At 33.9% G+C, this 15854-nt stretch overlaps 1 protein-coding gene across 5 annotated transcripts in view; it reads left to right on the forward strand.

Annotated features, from left to right (window-relative positions):
* The window catches only part of SFMBT1 (Scm like with four mbt domains 1), a 157996-nt gene that overhangs the window by 104299 nt on the left and 37843 nt on the right, over positions 1 to 15854 (forward strand). For all 5 annotated transcript variants that reach the window (XM_079115699.1, XM_079115696.1, XM_079115697.1 and 2 more), the window contains 5 exons: positions 3312 to 3552; positions 10446 to 10534; positions 12804 to 13050; positions 13677 to 13771; positions 14293 to 14394. In XM_079115699.1, the coding sequence (XP_078971825.1) occupies positions 3312 to 3552; positions 10446 to 10534; positions 12804 to 13050; positions 13677 to 13771; positions 14293 to 14394 (774 nt within the window). The remainder of the gene's footprint in view (positions 1 to 3311; positions 3553 to 10445; positions 10535 to 12803; positions 13051 to 13676; positions 13772 to 14292; positions 14395 to 15854) is intronic.

Raw genomic sequence — 15854 nt, forward strand, 5'->3', positions numbered from 1 at the left:
CAGACATCCATACAATACCTCATCTAGTAACAGCAGAATTCACATTCTTGTCAAGCTCACATGAAACATTAAATAAGATAGACCTCATTCTGGGCCATAAAACGCTTTAATAAATTTAAAATAAGAATAGAAATCATACACTTTCTGCTTTAGGACCACAGTGGAATTAAAACTGTGTATCAGTAACAGAAAGAGAGGTGAAAAATTCCCAAATATTATAGATCAAACAGCACACTTCTGAATAACATGGATTATGGAAGAAATCTCAAGAGAAATTTAGAATTATTTTGAACTAAATGAAAATATAATAACATTGAAGAATATCAAATATCTAGGAATAAATGTAACAAAAATTTACAAAGAAATTTCAAACCTTTATTAATGTAAGTTAAAGATATATATAAAGGAATATACTTTTTAAAGTAATCAATCAGATAATTGCTATTGTAAAGATGTCATTTCTTTCCAAATAAGTGTGTAGATTAACTGCAACCCAAACTAAATTCCCCCTAAAATTTTTAGGTAGAAATTGGCAGGCTAATTCTGATGTTTATATTATAGGATGTATGAAGGACCAAGGACTACCAGACATATCTGAAGACTAAAAAAATATGAATACTGGCTATGCTACATATCAAACTTAATTAAGGTAGTAAAGTGGTGCTCTAAGGAAAAATAAATCAATAGCAGATAGACTTTTGTAGGGACACTTCATTTAAACAAAGGTAGAAATATATAGTGGTTAGGAAAGGTGCTGATTTTTGTATAAACATTGAAATAAATAAAACCTGATCCTACCTAACTCCAACCACATATTAATTCTAGGTGGATATGAGTTTTAAATATGAAAGACTTCTAGACAGTAATATATCATATCTGTGACCTGTAGAGGTAGGACAAGCTTTGTTTAAAAATACGGAGAAAGCATTAATTTAAAATACAGGCAAGTTAGACTACATTAAAATTTAGAACTCAAGTTCATCAAAAGACACCATCATGAAAATGAGAAGTTATTTGCAGCACAAATAACCTTCAAAGAACTGAACTCCCAAAATATAGAGTGAATAAAATATGGGAGTGAATTGATATGACTACTTTGGAAAACAGCTTGGCAATTTCTCTTATAGAAATGAATGTGTGCTTGTACCAAGGGACATATAGAAATGTTCATGACATTATTTGTAGCCTCTCAAAACTATGAACTGCCTCCACACCTAGCACTAGTAATAGTAGAATGGATATACTCTGGTAGATTTGTGTAGTGGAATACTATAGAGCAATGAAAAGAGTATCCTTATACATAATGGTGTGAATGAATCTCATAAGCAATGTTTAGCAGTAGAAACCCTACACAGAAAAATAATCATACTGATAGCATCAAAACATGAGTGGTATTGCAGTTACATTCAGGATAGTAGTAACCATTCAGAAGTAAAACAGTGTAGCAACTAGAAGAAAGAATTTCATATAGAATGTGGGACTTGTCTTCTCTGGCTCTCTTCAGGTCTTCACTTTCAGTTTACGGTGATTTTGATTGTCACATTGCATTTATTCGTCATGTCTCCATAGTCCCCTTCAGTGTATGACAATTCCTCATTCCTTTATCTTTCATGGATTTGATACTTCTTTTTAAAAATTTGTTCTTTTGACCTGATACTTTTGAAGAACATGTATTTCAAGTCAGTTATTTTGTGGAATATTCTTCAATTTGGATTTGTTTTCGTTCACGTGATTGGATTGAATTTATGTGGATTTGGCAAGAATGTCAGGAATAAAGTCAGGAATGATGTAAAGGATACATAATATTGAAATTTTAAGACCGATGATGTTAACTTTGACCAGTTAGTTAAATAAAGTGGTATCTGCTAGTAATATTACTGTTTTCCATTTTGTAATTAATAAGAATTTTAAAGGGGAAGTCTTTGAGTTTGTGCAGATACCATTTCTCATCATGGAAATTTTAGCATTCATCAGTGATTACAGTGTTTGTCATGGTTATTTTATAATGTTTGTCTAATGGTGATTTTCTGTTTTCATCATTTTTTTCTGTATTTATTGATTAGATTTCTGCTTCAAGGAAGATCTGTCCCTCCCTTGCCCGCCTGCCTGCTTGCCTGCCTTCCTTCCTTCTTTCCTTCCTTTCTGTCTTTCTTGTGAACTCATGAATATTTATATTGTCAGTGATTTATAATTCATTATTCTTCTTACTTATTGTATTGCTCCTATTGTTTGAAGTGTGGCCACTGGGAGATCTTATAGTTGTCTTCCATGCCTTTTCAACATACCTTATCATTTTTTGACCATTTGCTTACTTTGTGGCATCATAAGATTTTCCAGACTTTTATTTTTCTTTCCCCAAAATTGTAGTCATTTCTCCATGCAACTCTTATTCTTTTTTTTTTTTTTTTTTTTTTTTCAACTGGAGGATGACATTTAGAAACCAAGCTTTGGGTGCTTGCTTATTGCTACTGGATGTCATTATTTGTATTATCTTTCAATTCACAGTTAGGAAATACATGTATAGTAGCACAAACATAGAGATACATCTACACTTTTTTTTTCTATTATTTGTCTCTCTAGATGTCTATCATTGTTTCCTCCTTCAGATACCTCTGATTCTAGCCCAGAACTAGAGTTTACTTTAGTTTCCCCTTATCCTTGTTTGTAATTTCTTCTTTCCACAGTGAGCAACCTGGCCCTCCTTATCCACAGTATATTTATTTATTTAATCCAAGTATACACATAAAGCAGTGTCAGAATTGCTAACCCATACCTTTATCACTGTATAATTTTTATTCTGAATTAGAACACACAAGAGACAATATTATTAATTATTAATCAAGGATAACTAGTGGAAACAGATTGTTTTAGGGACATTGGGAGTATGGCACCCTCCATATGGTATATATTATACTAATTTATTATCATTACAACTTATTTTTATCCTTTCCCTGTTCTAGTTTCATACATATTCTATTGAGTGGTCTAGAAATTAGTCTTGAAAACATGTATTGAAGGCTGTTAAAATGGTGACTATTTAGTAGTTTATATACTAAATTGAAAGCATTTTCTGTAATCAAAATAGACTGCTTTGGTGAAAATATTGAATTCCTTCTTGTCAAACAGAAAGAGTGGTATTGCTATTTCTCTATTTTCTTTGGATTACTCTTCTGAGTTAGAATTGGAATTTCTCAGTTTTCCCTTGAGAAGATTTTATTGGATTTAGTACTTCAGAATTGAAAAGAATGTTGGGCAGAGAAATACTCATCTGAGATAATTTGACTTGTGCCTAATAACATTTCTGTGTTCAGGTGGATACACGTTTGCAAAATGGATTTGCTCCTGGGATGAAACTGGAGGTGGCTGTGAGAACAAATCCTGAGACCTACTGGGTTGCCACCATCATTACTGCCTGTGAGCAGTTGCTTCTCCTCCGCTATGATGGCTATGGAGAGGACCGGAGAGCAGACTTCTGGTGTGACATCAGGAAGGCTGATCTCTACCCTATTGGGTGGTGTGAGCAGAATAAGAAGACCCTTGAAGCTCCAGAAGGTAATACTTTCTGGCAAGACTTGGTACCACCTTGTTATAACAAAATTTGGATTGTCCAGAGACCTGAGGTTTTGTCTCACAAGCATATAGATAGGTTTACTTAACTTTTTAGGTTAAAGTTTCAAATGAAAATAATTATAAGTGTAACACACATTTCCCTCTCCTTTAAAATTATTTTCTTCATAAAGCATCAACTTTTTACGATGTTCATAGAGGACATTATTTCCTTTTAAGACTGTGAGATTGAGTTTGGACTTGAAGATCTGGTTGTTTTTAAGTACATTGAGTCAGTTTGATGTGCTGTCTATATTCTCTTCCTATTTTTTATTATCCTCTCTCCTCTTACCCTTAAGCAATTTGGGAACTGTGAACTCTTAAAATGAACCAACTGAAGTTCCATTCCAGGAAGGAACCCTACTGAGAGAAGAATCCAAATTGAGCAGGAGAGAGGAATAAAGGCAGAAGAAGGATGAGATAAAGGTGGGGGAAGGGAAGAGAGCTACAGATTTAAGAAAATGCCAGACTTTTTATATATCTTTTAACTTCTTATTTTCATGTAATTTTGGATTTATATGAAAATTATAAGAATAGTATAGAAAAGTCTAGGAGACTTTTTGCCAAGTTTCCCCAAATGTTGACATTTTACCACATTTGCTTTATTCTTTCTCTCCTGCCCACGCATCCTTTTTTTAACAAACTCTTTGAGAATTAGCTTTAGACATAATGCCCTTTTACTCACAAATACTTTAATATATCTCCAAGAACAAGGCTTTTATGAGCATAGTAAAATATCAAGATCAGGAAAGTAACTTTGATACTTATTTAATCTACAGACCTTTTAAAGTTTTTTTAAACAATTGTTCTAAAACAATTTAATAATAAAAGAAAATCCTGGATCATGTGTTGCATTTGGTTGTTGGGTCTCATAAAAAATTTCCTTTAATCTGAAATGTTCCTCAGACTTTGTCTTTCATGGCTTTGACATATTGAAAGGTGCTGTTGTCCCAATATATTCATGATGTCCTGCTCCCAGGAATGGTCCTTATGCCCTATTTTTGTTCCTGGACCAGAAAATCTAGTCCAGGATCACATGGCATTTAGCTGTCACACCTCTTTAGTTTTCTTACCTTTTTTTTGTCTTTCTTGGTCTTGACATTTTTGAAGAGTGCAGGCCATTTACTCTATAATTGCTCCCAATTTGGGTTTGTCTTCATTACTGTAGATCCAGATTGTGTACTTTTGGTAGGAAAAATGCATAATTATATCCTTTCAGTATATCTAGTGGGAGATGCATGTTGTTGATTTGTCCTATTACTGATATTAACTTTCATTACTTAGATTAAGTTGGTATATATAAGAGTTTTCCATTAAAATTATTTGCCAGGCTCAGTGGTGTACACCTGTAATCCCAGTGACTCAGGAAATTGAGGCAGAAGGACCACAAATTTGAGGCCAGCATCTGCAACTTAGAGCCTGTCTCAAAAAAAAAAAAAAAAAAAAGAAAAGAAAAAGAGGGACTCCCCCGTCTCTAAGATGTAGCTTAGTAAAGTGCCCCTGTGTATGTGTATGTTGGGGATGGGGGCAAAATTTACACACACATGTACACACACATATACTTGTACCCTTTTTAATTAACACAAATGCTTTGCAGTTGTGGAAGTATCTCATCACTATTCACCCACTATTTTTAGCATTCACTGATAAGTTTTATTTGAAACAATTATTACTCTAATGGTTACCAAATGGTGTTTTTCTAATTTCTCTTTCATTTCTTAATTGATTTTCTACTATAGAAAGAGGTTTTTCTTTTCTCCCATTTTGTGTATACATGTATATTAGTATGTCAATGTAGACTCATGATTCTGATTTTATTTCAGTGGGTGATAATTTTTTATTGTTACTATTTGTTTTGGTGCTGAAACTGTCTTTGATTCATCAAGTAGGTACCCCTTTAAGCTAGATGTGTCCTTTTGATATGTACCTTTCATTTTTGGGACAGTTTCTTATTTTTTGACTGAAGAAGTTTTTTGGGTTTTGTTTGTTTTTGTTTTTGTTTTTTTAATTCAGCCCTGAAATCAGCCATTTTCTTTTACTGAAGACTGCTGTTTAGATATGATGGATTATTATGGACTTGTAGCAAGATTTTGTAAAAAATAATACAAAACCAGGCAGAGTGGTGAATCCCAGCAGTTTGGGAGACAGAGACAGGGAGATTGCATGTTTGAGGCCAGCCTAGGCAACTTAGTGAGATCTGTCTTAAAGTCCCAAAAAGTCAAAGGTCAAATGTTTCTGTGATATGCAGAAGCTAATCCAAAATAATGCAAGGGGTAGGGGCAGGGAGAAGAAAGAGAAAGAGGGGGAAAATAAAAGGAGAGGGAATTTCATCAAAATAGAGGAAAGATAAGAATAGAGAAGGGGATTGAGGAAAAGGAAAAGGAATAAGAAAAGGGAAGAACAGTGGAATGAATCCTACAGAACTTTCATGTGCACATGCATTGATTTGCCACAATGGGTCCTGGCATCAGGTGTATCCATAGTACACTAATAATAATAATGAAAAAAGTAAACTGTAAATGGTTTGATGATAGATTGGTGGAGTAGAGTGAGGGGAATGGTGGGGGTGGGGAGGAAGTGCTGAGGACTGAATTAGAGCCAGTTGTGTTCGATGCTTTTGTGATTATGTCAGGATGTATCCTGGTGTTGTACATAACTAAAAAGAATTTTTAAAAATTGGAAAAATTTCTTAAATTAAAAGGTCTAGGGGACATAGCTCAGTGGTAGGTGCTCCTGGGTTCCATCCCCAATACCAAATAAACAATTAAGAGGAAACTCTGGAGACATAAAGCTACCTGGACTATCTTCTCATGTGAAGATTATAGGAAAGTACATTTTATTTAATCAAGAACAACAGAAACTGTTTTAGTTGAATTTCATGAAAAATTATTATGACAAAAAGATGTATACTGTATTTAAAAAAAATTTCAAAACAAACTAATAGTAACAGTAATAATGATAAAAGCACAAATAAAATTTATAAAAATTCAGAAATGAGATGACTAGAGGAAAGGAAGATTTAAAAAGAGAAAAAGTAGCACTTAGACTGGAAACAAAAAAAATAGACATGAAAACTTAGTTAAAATGAAGACAGGAATGAATACTGTAGACTGTCTCTGAAGAGAAATAGAAGGTGAAAGTAAAGGAAACTTTTTTTTTTTAGGAAATTCAGTATGTCTTATTTCATTATGTCTTATTTTGAGGAGGGTAACACAATTCAACCTATACACCCAGGAATTTGTTAAAAAATATTTCGATAACATGGTAAGAAAATATTGTTAAATAAAAAATAAGTGGGGAAAGAAAAAGGACTTGAGAAAAATTAGATTGGTTATGATTTAATATACATAAACCAGAAGTCCCTGAGGAAGAAAACCAAAGCAATTAAACAATAAAATACAATAAATTATAAGTAAACTTTACTGGAATAAAAGACAATATGAAGTCCATACTATAAAGCTCATCATGTATTTAGGAAAATCAAATGAGAACTACATCACCATGTGTTCTGTACCAGGTGTATGTACCCGTAATCCCAGCTAGTTGGAAGCCTAGGGAGGATCACAAGTTCCAGGCCAGTCTGGGCAACCTAATAAAACTCTGTCTCAAAAATAAAATAAATATGACTGGGGCTGTAGCTCAGGGGTGAGCATTTGTGTAGTATGTGCTGGACACTGGGTTTAATCCCCATTAGTGGGGTTGGGGTAAGTTTTACTGATATTATTGAAGTTTAAGGCAAAAAAAATAATCCTTTGGTTTTTAGTAAAATACCAGGTTTCTTGTAAAGGAAGGAAAACAAAGTTGTCCTGAGGGTTTTTAACAGCAATACTTCATACCAAAAGATAGTGGAATACTTGAATAACATATTTAAGAAATTCAATGAAATAGACTATGACAAGGATTTTACATCTAGCCAAGCTGAACTTTGGGTGTAAAGGCCATATGCAAACTGTTAGGAACAGGTAAAGATTTGAGAAACATTGTTCCTAAGAACCCTTCTTTAAATCCTCTAGAGAATGAGCTTTAGAAAGCCAAGTGAATGAACTAACATTAGCATAAGAACTATTAGTAACACATTAAATAAATGTGTAGTTGTACAGCATAGACTACATAATTATAAAGGAGTGGTATATGAGGGAACTCAGACAATGTAGATAGAATATCACTAAAAATATGGGACAATGGGGAAAGCATATGAATGGTGGCGTAAGTCTACTTACTGCCTTTGAAAAAACTTTTTTCTTTTAAAAAATTTTTAAAAACTATTTTTAGTTGTACATTGACATATGCCTTTATTTTTTTAAAATTTTTTTATGTGGTGCTAAGAATTGAACCTAGTGCCTCACACATATAGGCAATCTTTTATTACTGTGTAATGTAACTAGTTACCTGTTAAGTGTTAGCAGGGAGTATGAATTGAGATGCTGAAGTTTGCTGGAGGAGATGTTAATGTTTAGAGAGAAAAAAAGAAAATAATCCAAAAAGAGTAAAGAATAAAAGTATTATATAAACATGTTAATATGAAAGCCGCAGAAAATACAAACTTTTCTTTTTTTCTTTCTTTTTTCTTCTTTTGGTACTGGCATTTTACCACTGAGCTACATCCCCAGTCCTTTTTATTTGTTGTTTTGAGATGAGGTCTCACTAAGTTGCTGAGATCAGCCTTGAACTTGGGAAACTCTTGCCTCAGCCTCCTGGGTTGCTGATATTACAGATGCACACCAACATGCTTGCTGAAAATACAAACTGTTCTATATACCAAAAGATAGATTTAAAAAGACAAAATGTATGTGCAAATGGAATAGATATTACATAAATAATTTATATAACATTTAACAATGACAGAATTGAGACCATCCATATTGATAGAATGGCACAGTGGTGCAGGCCTATAATCACAGCTGTTCTAGAGACTGAGGCAGGAGGATCACAAGATTGAGACTGGGCTTGGCAACTTAGCAAGATCCTGTCTCAAAATAAAAAAAGAGGTAGTAATATAGCTCAGTGATAGAACACCTCTGAGTTTAAATTCCCATTGCTATTTTTTAAAAAAGTAGTAATTTACTCTTACTCTTATTCTTCTATTAAAAGTAAAAAAAAAAAAAATAGGTTGACTTCAGTGACTTCAAATATTTTATCATATATTCTTTAATTTATGACTTCATAGTGAAATTTTTAAACAAGACCCTCACTGACAGCCTTTGGAGGATGCCACAGAAGCCAGTTATTTATTTTAAGGACTGGTAAATATCAGGAAAGAATAGAGAGAATCAAGCATATACCCTACCTTCTTTTTGTGAACTCTCCTTCAGGGTAAACAAATAGTTGATGAAGAAAATTTTAAAGTATTTTAGTTAATTAATGATGAAGGAATTACAGAATTAGAATATTACCATCATTTTAAGCCCCTAGTGAATCAGTGTTAACTGTAAAATCTGCTAATGTCAAAAGAACAACCAGATCTTAGGTGCCTCTTGATGGCACCTGTAACTCCACTGGTGAAGCATTCTTTCCTTTCCCTCCCCTCTAAATAGAAAATATTAGGGACAGTGGAACAACTAGTTGCCACAGGGAGGTAACCAATGAAAACAGACTCTGAAATAGTCTACATAGAACAAAGACAGAGTCAACAAATGTGCTGCAAGAAAAATGTGGGGGCGGGGGAGAAAGGGAAATAACCTACACACTAAAAGAAATTTAAATAACCATTTGCAGTGTATAGCTCTTATTTTGGATGCTAAATTGATCAAACATTGAAAAACCATTTATGAGACAATTGAAAAAATTTGAACTGGAACTGGATATTTGATATTGAGGAATTATTTTACTTTTTAAAGGTGTGATGTTCTTATTGTGTAAAAAGTTATTTTGCTTTGGAAATATATATTGATGTATATATGGATGGAATTACATAATATTTGGAATTTGACTTTCAAGTAATTCTTGATTGGACAGGTGTGGAGTGAGTGAGGGTATAGACCAGGAATTGGCAAATTGTCTGTAAATTGCCAGATAGTAAATGTTTTAGCCTTTATGGGTCATATGGCCTCTGCCACAGCTGCTTCACGTTTGTAGTATGAAGGCAGCCACAGAGAATATGTAAACAAATTGATATGGCTATTTCAGTAAAATTTTATTTACAAAAATAGCAGGCTGGATTTAGCCCACAGGTAGTAGTTTTGCTAACTCCTCTAGATGGAGTAGCCTGCCTGTGAGGTTATGGTTGTTGAAGCTAGAGGATTCAATGTACCTTTTTCTTTATGTTTGAAAATTACCATAATAAAATTAAGTAGGCTCCTTTTAGATAAATTGCAGTAGCTGGAAGTTTGTCCATTGTCCATCCTTCCTCTTTTTTTTTTTTTTTTTTGGCAGTAGTGAGGATTGAACCCAGCGACGCTGTACCTCTGAGCTACATTCTCAGCCTTTTTTATTTATTTATTTTTTTTACTGAGACAGAGTTTTACTAAGTCTCCAAAACTGGTCTTGAACTTGCCATCCTTCTCTCTCAGTCCTGAGTAGCTGGGATTACAGGTGTGTGCACCACACCCATCAGTGAGTTGTTTTGTATAAAACACCTATTCACTTTGTTTTATATACAATTCTTATTAAACTAAGTGGAAAGTAGCTCTATCTAGAGCAGGATTTTTTTTTTTTTTTTTTGGTGGGGAGGTTGGGGAGGGGAGGGTTTATCTTTTCAAGTCCCTGAATAAGCAATACATTGAACTCTTAGGTTTTAAAATGAAAAACACACCTTAAAGCCATTTCCATGTGTTTATTAGTTCCTTTGTGTTCTATGGCTGACACCATGAGTAACAAGTCATTTTTTCCTTTTTATCTAGGCATCAGAGATAAAGTGTCTGATTGGGATACGTTTCTGCAGCAGACTGTGATAGGAGCTTGTAGTCCCCCTGTTTCGCTGCTAGAGGGCGTGAGTATTACTACATGCCAAATCAGAGTGGAAAACCCTTGAAAGGAAATAAATTGCTTGCTAATTTGCTACTCTGAAAGAGAAAAACATTATTACTAGAGACATAAGCATAAGTATTGGAAATTTTAAACTTACCTCAGAAACTGAAAACTGGTGGCTAGCTTAGTGGATTAGTTGCTAGGACAACACAAAACCAATTTTCTATATCCTTTTACACAGTTGCAAAGTGAGACCTTTTAAACTCTTAACTCCGGAACTGAACAGTCTTTGATTCTACTTCAGAGGGTTCATCTGTAACTCTTATACTAAATAACTTGAGACCCCTTTTTCTTTTGCTCAGAAGACATTTGACTTGTCTTACTCCTACCTGCTTTCAGCAGTTCCTGTAAGTTAGTATAGCTTTTGAACTTAGCGAATATAGATTTCTTGATTATATATAATTAATTTATTGCTCATAAAATTTCTAAATTATATCTTGTCACTTTCTAGCATACCAGTAGCATTCTATATGGCACATGTGAACTGTGTTGTATGAAGGTTTTTGTTTCTTTACATTCTTGTCAATACATGTTATCTTTTTGGTTATAGCTATTCTAGTGAGTATGATATCTCATTTTGATTTGCTTTTCCCTAAGGGGCTAATGAGGTCAGGCATCTTTTTATATGCTTACTGATCCCTCATGTATCATTTTCAGAGCAGTGTCTTTGCCCATTTTAAAATTGGGTTGTCTTTTTATTATTGAATTATAAGAGTTTCTTACACATTCTAGATACAAATACAGATCAGATATTTGATTTGCAATCATCATGTTCCCTAAGTTGTCTTACCATTTGTTGCATAAAAATTTCTATTTTGATATAGTCCAATTTATCTATTTTTTTCTTATGTTGCTTGTGCTTTTAGGGTCAGGTCTAAGAAAGTTTTGCTTAACCCAAGGTCAAGAAGGCATTTTTATATTTTCTTCTAAGTGTTTTAAAGTTCTAGCTCTTAAATCTAATTCTATGATCTGTTCACATACCCTTTTAAATCTTGACTGGTAAAAATACTCTATTTTGAGCTATTCTTTATTTTTTGCACTCTGACTCATTTCATTGTGTTTAGTCAGGGTCTGGTATGTACCAAATACTCAGTATAATTTGAAGGAATGAGTGAATCAGGAACAAATGAACTGATAAAATACCCTGCTCTTTATTGACCATGATTCTACTGTCTGGAAATACTTAGCTATGAATGTGTTCCTTCATTCATTCATAAGTTCTTTTGTATACCTGGATATGACAATTTCACTGAGCAGTTCTTACTCAGAAAAAAGTGTAAGATTGAATGTTAAGAAATGGTTAGGTGGTGATTTTGGAATGAGTGTTTTTGTAGTGCTATGGATTAAATCCAGGTCCTCATGTATGCTAAGCAAGTGCTCTCCCACTACTCTACATCTGAGTCCCTTCTTTTCTTCTTTCCTTTTTTAAAAATTTTTTTGGTTTTGGAGATTGAACCCAGACCTTGAGCCTGTTAGGCAAGTACTCTACCACTAAGCTACATCCCCAGGACTTCCTTTTCTATTCTTTATTGTTGGTTTTAATATATCTAGATAGAATTGAATTTTCACTTTCCTTTGTGTAATCAGAAGTTCTTCCTGTATTGATTAAAACATTGTGAAAGGAGTAAAAAATCAAAAACAAAGTGCCATCAGAAGTTAAGTGGATGAATTATTGCCCATTTATAATCTGAAATATCATAAAACAGTTTAAAGAATGAGGAAGATTTACATTTGCTGTAATAAAAAGATATTTTTGATGTATTAAGTGAAGAACAAATTAAAAAACAGTTTATGGTATTCTCATTTTGAAAAAAGTAAGAAAGAAAGAGGCAGAGGTGGAAAATGACTTCTCCATAGAAAAAGAGTATATGCCAAATGTTTACTGTGGTTAGTTCTTAGAAGTGGAATTACAGGACACTCTGACCTGTTGGATTTTTTTTCTTTAATGATGATCATATTTGCATTTAGAATCAGATAATAATGATGATATTTTAAAAATTCTCAAAATGTTCTAGAGAGATTTGTTAGAATAATTTTATTATAGGTTTTCCTGTAAGATAAACATTTTCTTATTTCAAAGTAATACTGTAAGAGGCTTGTGTGATAGACAATTTGATATAACTGACTTTTGAATGTCTAAAAATATGAAGGATGGTTTGAGATCATTTAGAACTTTAAAAAATCTCATATTAACTTCTCTTATTTAATTATTTTACTTCTTTAACCTACAGCTCCGCAATGGACGGAATCCCTTAGATCTCATTGCTCCAGGATCCAGGCTAGAATGCCAAGCTTTTCGGGACACTTTAAGCACGTGGATAGTTACTGTAGTAGAAAACATTGGGGGACGACTGAAGCTGCGTTATGAAGGAGTTGAAAGTCCCAACAATTTTGAACATTGGTTGTATTACTTGGATCCATTTCTTCATCATGTTGGTTGGGCTGCTCAACAGGGATATGAGCTTCAGCCTCCATTAGGTGAAAACTAATAAAGAATTTTTCTATCAACTCTTACATTATTATATTCATCATTATTAATATCTATGAGACTTAAAAATACAGTCTATATATTTTGAAAGCATTAATTCATATAGAAGAAATTGCCACAAATATGTGACATTATTAATTGCCTGCTTTTCTTTTGGTTTGCTTGCACTTATAATATACCTCACACATATTGCTATCCCTCAGAGATTCTGCCCTAACCTATACTGACCCCTTATCAGATTAAAAAAAAAAATTCTCTAGGTAGTGTTCAGATAGGTGTATACAGCAACTTGAGTTCATAGCAAATTGTTCATTAAAGGAAATTATAATAATCATTATTTAAATAAATTAGCATTTATTACTATATGCCCTTGTTTGGATGTATATTATTTTATAGTTTACAGCAGTCCTTATGATCTTACTGTAGGTATTTTCACAAAACCTAACTGGGCCTGATACTGAGGTTAAGGTGCAAATTCTTTTGAGTGAAGATGAGTATAAAACAATGGGACTATTTCCAGTGGAAAGTATTTTTTTATTGTTGTCTATGTGAATGCTTTCAGAATAGTTAAAAAGTATATAGATTTTCTAAAGCATTCTGTCTTGTCTTAATGAAGCCATCAGACATCTGAAAAATGAAACTGAGTGGCAGGAGATTTTGGCTAAAGTGAAAGAGGAAGAGGAAGAGCCATTACCATCTTACTTATTTAAGGTAAAACAAAAACATGTGATAAACAGGTATTCTTCTCCTTACAATAGAGTAAAGCAAAGCAGGGTTGGGAAGAGAAAAGTGAAGAATAAGCCCTGCAGGTAGGAGATTTCTGTGGGCTCTGTAGGAAGGGGAAGAGAGGTTAAGGTTGGAGGAGCAATCACCCTTACTTTCTTCCAACATTTGTTCGCCCCATGTCCTCTTAAAGCGATTTGAATATTTTCTACTCTTGACTACATAGTCCTAACTTACTATAAAAATATACATATATTATATAATATATATAATAAAATATATATTTGATTTTTCCTCCAGATGTTCCTTATGTTTCAAATGTAGTGAATATGAGTACTTTCACTGTTGTTTGATCCTGAACAGTTTTTTCCAGGGAAAAAAATTAGAGGATTTACCAAAAGCTGCACAGTTCCATTATTTGAATTAATTAGAGCAATATTCAGTTACATATGAACATAAAACTAATACAAAAACACTATTTTAATTCTCTTTTGGTGTTTGCATTTCAGGATAAACAAGTTATTGGCATTCATACATTCTCTGTAAATATGAAATTGGAAGCTGTGGACCCCTGGTCTCCTTTTGGGATCTCTCCTGCTACAGTCGTTAAGGTAAAGTGGGAGCAATTCTCTTGGTAAGAATTCCCATCAGGGTGACTGGTATAAGAAATCATAGTGTTCTGATCTTCATACTCTACTAATCCAACTCACTGTTATTTGGTCAGAATTACTTCTGTGCACACTTTGTATTTTATACTGTCCAGTTTTCTGTGACCTCTTATTTCTTTAGAGCTTGGTAGCTCTAACCAACCAACAGACTAGGGCCTGGCTGCCAGAGTTGTGAGGGAGCCCATTCTTTGGGGCAGTCCTAGTTTAACTGATTTATAGGCATTGGTGTCTATAAAGTATGGAGGCAGGTGGTGTCATCACCATCCAACCAGGTGCAGGGCTTATTACAATGAGGAGATGTGGGGGGGCAATTAGTGTCACAAGATCTGGCAGTAAGATGGCTATGGCCATTATTCCAAATTCAGATTTCAGTTGTTCAGAAATACTTAATAGCATGTCTTGATTTTTCCCTGTGTGAAATAAAAGGTTTGGATGAGGTCAAAAAAAAAAAAAAAAAAAGAAAAGAAAGAAAGAAAAAAAGGGCTCTTACAAGGAGCAACTAAAGAGCTGAGCATTTTGTCAAGGTCCAGTATTTGTTTACTACATAAGGAAGGGGTTTCAGTTTAGGACTAGAGCAGAAGCCCATTTACTGAAAATGTAATTTATGTTGGAGCATGACTAGACAATAATCGCTTGAATGATGCATCATCTGACCCATATAGATAAATAATTTTCCTTGTCTTGCTAGAAAATTATTCTCAGAGCACAGAGGGATTCTGAATCTGTAAGTAAGGTTTTAAGACCCTATTTGGAATCTTTCAGAAATGTGAGCTGGTTAGGAGCCAGAAGAAGATCATTACTTTCTCTTCTTTGGCATTTGAAACTGGGCTAGGATCTAAAAACTTAAATTGTTTTAGTCAGCTTTTGTATCACTGTGACCAAAATACAAACAATAACTTAGAGGAGGAAATGTTTATTTGGGGTTCATGGCTCAGTCCATAGATGGCCAACTCCATTGCACTGGGCCCAAGATGAGGTAGCACATCATGGTAGAAGGGACCACCCAAGGAAAGCTACTCACCTCATGGCATAGTTTGGAAGCAGAGTGGTAGGGGGAACTTGCCATAGGAGAATGACCCTTTCAGGGCACACCCCCAGTGACTCACCTCCTTCATTTACACCCCACCTGCCTACAATTGCTACCCATTCAGTTCATTCAGAATAGAATAAACTGATCAGGTTACAGCTCTCATAATCATTTTACCTCTGAATATTCTTGCATTAACAGCAGCTTTTGGGGCATACCTCATATTTACACCATTATATTAGTGTAGTTGATCCCTTGCTAAGCTTAAGCTAAATTTTGTTTGGAGACCAGCTACTTGGTTTGAATCCAGATTCTGATTTTCCTGGCTTTGTACCCTGGGGCAAGTTATTTAACCTTTCTTTAAACTCTTTATCTT

This window comes from Sciurus vulgaris (genome assembly GCF_902686455.1).
Source record: "Sciurus vulgaris genome assembly, chromosome: 16".
Lineage (NCBI taxonomy): Eukaryota > Metazoa > Chordata > Mammalia > Rodentia > Sciuridae > Sciurus > Sciurus vulgaris.